At 43.6% G+C, this 4386-nt stretch overlaps 1 protein-coding gene across 1 annotated transcript; it reads left to right on the forward strand.

Annotated features, from left to right (window-relative positions):
- The first annotated feature begins 1618 nt into the window (after positions 1–1618).
- On the forward strand, positions 1619–3929 carry LOC127007680 (uncharacterized). Its single transcript, XM_050878891.1, has 2 exons — positions 1619–1874; positions 1983–3929. Exons 1-2 carry the CDS (start codon positions 1867–1869, stop codon positions 3004–3006), a joined length of 1032 nt encoding a protein of 343 aa, XP_050734848.1. The 5' UTR covers positions 1619–1866; the 3' UTR covers positions 3007–3929.
- Positions 3930–4386: the final 457 nt, after the last annotated feature.

A 4386-nucleotide genomic window follows, 5' to 3' on the forward strand; every position in this document is an offset into this window, starting at 1 on the left:
TATACCACGAATAGGGGGGGGGGAGTAATATGCGGGGGGAGGGGGGGCTACTCCTGACCTTCTTAACTCCCCCCTCCTGCTTCTTCCCCTCCATCAACAGCTTCACTTCAAATATCGTCAATGGAATGCCTCACGTAGGATAAAGCATCGAACGTCCAACATAATACGAGACCTTTCATTATTATTCATTTACAGTAGATCGAAAGAGGAATATAGAACGGAGGGAAAGGAAGATAATGATGATGATGATGATAACTATTAATAAGTGTTTTCATACTTAATCACAGCAGCTTTCAACGGTCTCTTAATAACAGTTGAGCCTCACCAAGACAAAAGACGGTAAGTGTTCGTTAGAGGTCACTCAAAAATTTCACGGCCGACACTGTTACTTTCTGCCACATTTTATCCTCTAAAGAAATAATACCGACGAACGCCAATTTCCGAAGACAAAGTAAAAAAAAAATGTAATAGGCTAGTTTTGCGCCGCACACATGATGGTTACTTACTGCTATCCAAAGAGTCATTACGCACCACTAGTTGTTGTTGGTAATAGTAGTGGAGTTCGTGGTGGTTGTCTACAAGTAAAATGTAACCCCAAATATTCGTCTGTGAGTCGTAACAATCATCATATGCCTCTCCTCTTGTCTTCCTTAGTTGTAATGGAGAGTTAGTCAGCAATCTAATATAATACAAATATCTTAATTCAAATAGAGCAAAACACTTATGTATACAACCGAGTGTGTGTGTGTGTGTGTGTGTGTGTGTGTCGCTTGGTTCCATACTGGGGGGGAGGAGAGCCTTTAAGGGGGGCGCGGACCCCTGCGGAGGGCGTGAGAGGCGGAAAAGGAAAAGTCCGGGCAACGCCCCCTTCCTTCTCCACTTCCTCCTGCGGGGCCAGACCGGAAAAGGAGTGGCGGAATAAAAAGTAGTAGTAGTAGTAGTAATAGTAGTAGTAGTAATAGTAGTAATAGTAGTAATAGTAGTAGTAGTAGTAGTAGTAAGATACCGCTCACAACGCAACTCTAATGGATGGAGGCCCGTAGTAGTAAAAAAAAAAAAAGTAGTAGTAGTAGTAGTAGTAGTAGTAGTAGTAGTAGTGGTAGTAGTAGTGGTAGTAATAGTAGTAACAGCATCATTAACACAAACGAATTAAGCCTCGAGTCCTGGCGCTGGTAACTGGTATAAACACTTGTTGAGTCAGTCCCCCCCCCCCTCTCTCTCTCTCTCTCTCTCTCTCTCTCCTTCATCAACACACGGTAACGAAAAGACCGACGCTTCGAGCAAAACCCTCAAGTCTGGAACCACTGACCCGTTATGTTTGTCTTCGCTTCAAAGTTATCCTCGACCCTTTGCTGCCCAAGAGTTGAAAGCGACGAGGCGGAGGAGGGTGATAATGGCTAGCCTCTCTCTCTCTCTCTCTCTCACGCACACACACACACACACACAGATACACCCCATTTCGTCACCAGTCCCATTCGTCACATACCCGGTCCGCCACAAAAAAAAAAAAAAAAAAAAAAAAAAAAATCGTCACCAAAGCATTCCAATCGTCACCAATGGGAAATCCATTTCGTCACCACAAATTTCAATAGGATGATTTTCTCATTCAACCCTGAATCTGATGAAACTGTCAATGAGACAATGCCATTTTTATCGAATAACTCGATCACTTGATCGAAACCATTGACAGTTTTCACAGTGGCAAGCCAAATATTCACCTCAGGATGCCATACAGTAGTGGAGCTTGTCAGTTGTCACCTTCGGTTAGGCTGTCGGAAGGATGTGCGATTACGTCACCGGGCTCTACTGTGTGATAAAAGTCATCAGTGGAGAGACAGAGTGTGTGGTACGAGCGTGACTCGGGAGATGTACAGGTGAGAATACAAAAATGAGTACTGTATTACTACTGATATATTTCATTAGTACACTGATTATTGTGTGTGATACTTGTGGACAATGAACACGTACTTATTTCCTTACAGGCTGATAAACAAACATATAATGGAGGGTGGATCCTTTGATTGGACTTACCCTGAACGCCCTACAGCCCACCGCTCTCAGGAAGAATGTTTGGAGTGTCCTTACAGTGGTGCTGCCGACAGCCGTTCTACGCCCGACCGCTCTCAGGATGAATATTTTGAGTCTACCATCGGTGGTGCGTTGTCTATTGCTTCTGAACAGTGCATGGAGGACTATGATAATATTGGCAGGTCCTCTGCATTGGATGCTGACTGTTCCTTTACGGTGGAGTTACCCAATGATCCAGTCATTTCAGTGCATGAAAAATCTATAGAAAATAAACCGCTATCAAAAGAAAATTTAACTGATAATCAACCAGTGACCTGGGAAGTTGTTCCTGGTGGTACAAAACGAGGAAAGCCAAGGTTGCACAGTTCTGATGGCCACACGTACACAATAAGAAAAGGAACTGAATCGGTGACATATTGGACTTGCAGCATCCGTCAAAAGGATAACAAGTGTCGAGCTAGTGTAGTTCAGCGAGGCGTAACCTTCAAGCCAGGACAACACACTCACAGCCATCCCGCCACACCAGGACTCCTTGCTGCAACCACGGTATCAGTAGCCGTCAAAAAGAGATGTGCACAAGATTACTTTACCTCCGCAACCCAAATTGTAGAAGAGGAACTGGCCACATACAAACACGACCACCCTAATGCCCATCAGTTACCCAAACAAAGCAGCCTTATCAAACAGGGTAACCGACACCGTCAGTCTCAAAGGCCACATCACCCATCTCATCTTGACTTTGAACTCGTGTCTGACAGTCTGCCGCCAGATTTCATTCAAACAGATATCAAAATAGGCGACAATGGCAACCAGAATAGTTCTCGCCACATTACCATGGCCACCAAAAATCAATTTAGTCTCTTAAGCAATACTAAGCAGTGGTATATTGATGGAACGTTTAAAATAGTCAGAAATGGTACATACATGCCTTCCTTAAAGCAGAACATGCAAAGCAAGTGCCCCTCTTGTTTGTTTTGATGAGTGGAAAAAGACAAGACTACGTCAAGGTGTTCCAAGCCATCAAGCAGTTGCTGAAGCAAGACCCAGATGTTATGGAAGTAATAATGGATTTTGAAGTAGCAATGTGGAATGCAATAAGAGAAGTGTATCCATCGGTTCATTTGCATGGCTGCACTTTTTCACTGGGCACATGCAGTCTGGCGGAAAGTGCAACAGGTTGGCCTGGCGACTGCATATATAGAGCGAGGACCAGTATACGATTTTGTACGTCAACTCCTAGCTCTTCCCTACCTCCCTAAACGACATATCCGACCAGCCTTTGAAGAACTCCAGGAAAAATCACAGCAATGCGAACATACGAGAAAACTAAGATTATATAAGGCAAACATGGCTTAATTGGTAACACCGTCTGGTCAGTGGGCAACTGGTGTGCGTTCCGACGATTGGTTCGCACAAACAATGACATCGAGGGCTGGCACCTACGCATCAACACGCGAGCAACAAAGCACAACCTTTCAATGTACCTTCTCATCCCGCTTCTTCACAGAGAAGCCACGATGGTTGATTTACAGCAACAGCTGGTTGCTGGACACACACTAAGGTCATCCACAAGAAAGGGAAATCACGACAAGCAAGTCCGTCTCCGGAAGTTAATTGTGGGATGCTTACGAGGAAAAATCCATCACCACTACTAAATTTCTAAGAAGCTGTCAGCGTCTTCTTCCGAGTCCAACATATGATTAACAATTATTTTGCGCATGTTTTCTCTAAAATTGTGGTAGTTCCCCACCAAGATTTTTAGTTACCTTTTAAAATTTTGTTGATGCTATTGTTTTGTAACAACGCAATTGTATGTACCTTTTGATCTATTTCTACAGCAATATAAAAAGAATTATGGGGTTTTATTTTTCATATACAGACAATGATCACACTCTGACCAGTTTTTTTGTGTTTACTTCATTCCTTTTTGCTTAATTTTTATTTATTTATTTATTTATTTATTTGGCGGGGGGGGGGGGGGGCGGGCGTATCTATGAAAAAAGTCATGAAGATACTTAAACGGTGAAGAAAAGCGTCGTGACGAAACGGATGAAAACAGTGGTGACGAAACGGTTTGGTGACGAGACGTGTATACCCCCCCGCCCCCCACCCACACACACACACACATATAACTGCAATCATATCGTGAGAACCGAGGAATGAAAGTGAAAGAAATTGCGGGAAATGTAGAGGACAGTGACCGTTTAAAAAGAGTGATAACAGGCTAATTAACGACATTGAAAGGTGTGTGTGAGTGAGTGTGAGTGTGTGTGTGTGTGTGTGTGTGTTCCCCCAGGTGTCAAACTTTCCTATACGTCACGGGAAAAGAAGAGGATAAAAGGAGGGAAAAGGAAGAGG

The sequence above is a fragment of the Eriocheir sinensis genome, chromosome 36 (assembly GCF_024679095.1).
Source record: "Eriocheir sinensis breed Jianghai 21 chromosome 36, ASM2467909v1, whole genome shotgun sequence".
In the NCBI taxonomy this organism is placed as follows: Eukaryota; Metazoa; Arthropoda; class Malacostraca; order Decapoda; family Varunidae; genus Eriocheir; species Eriocheir sinensis.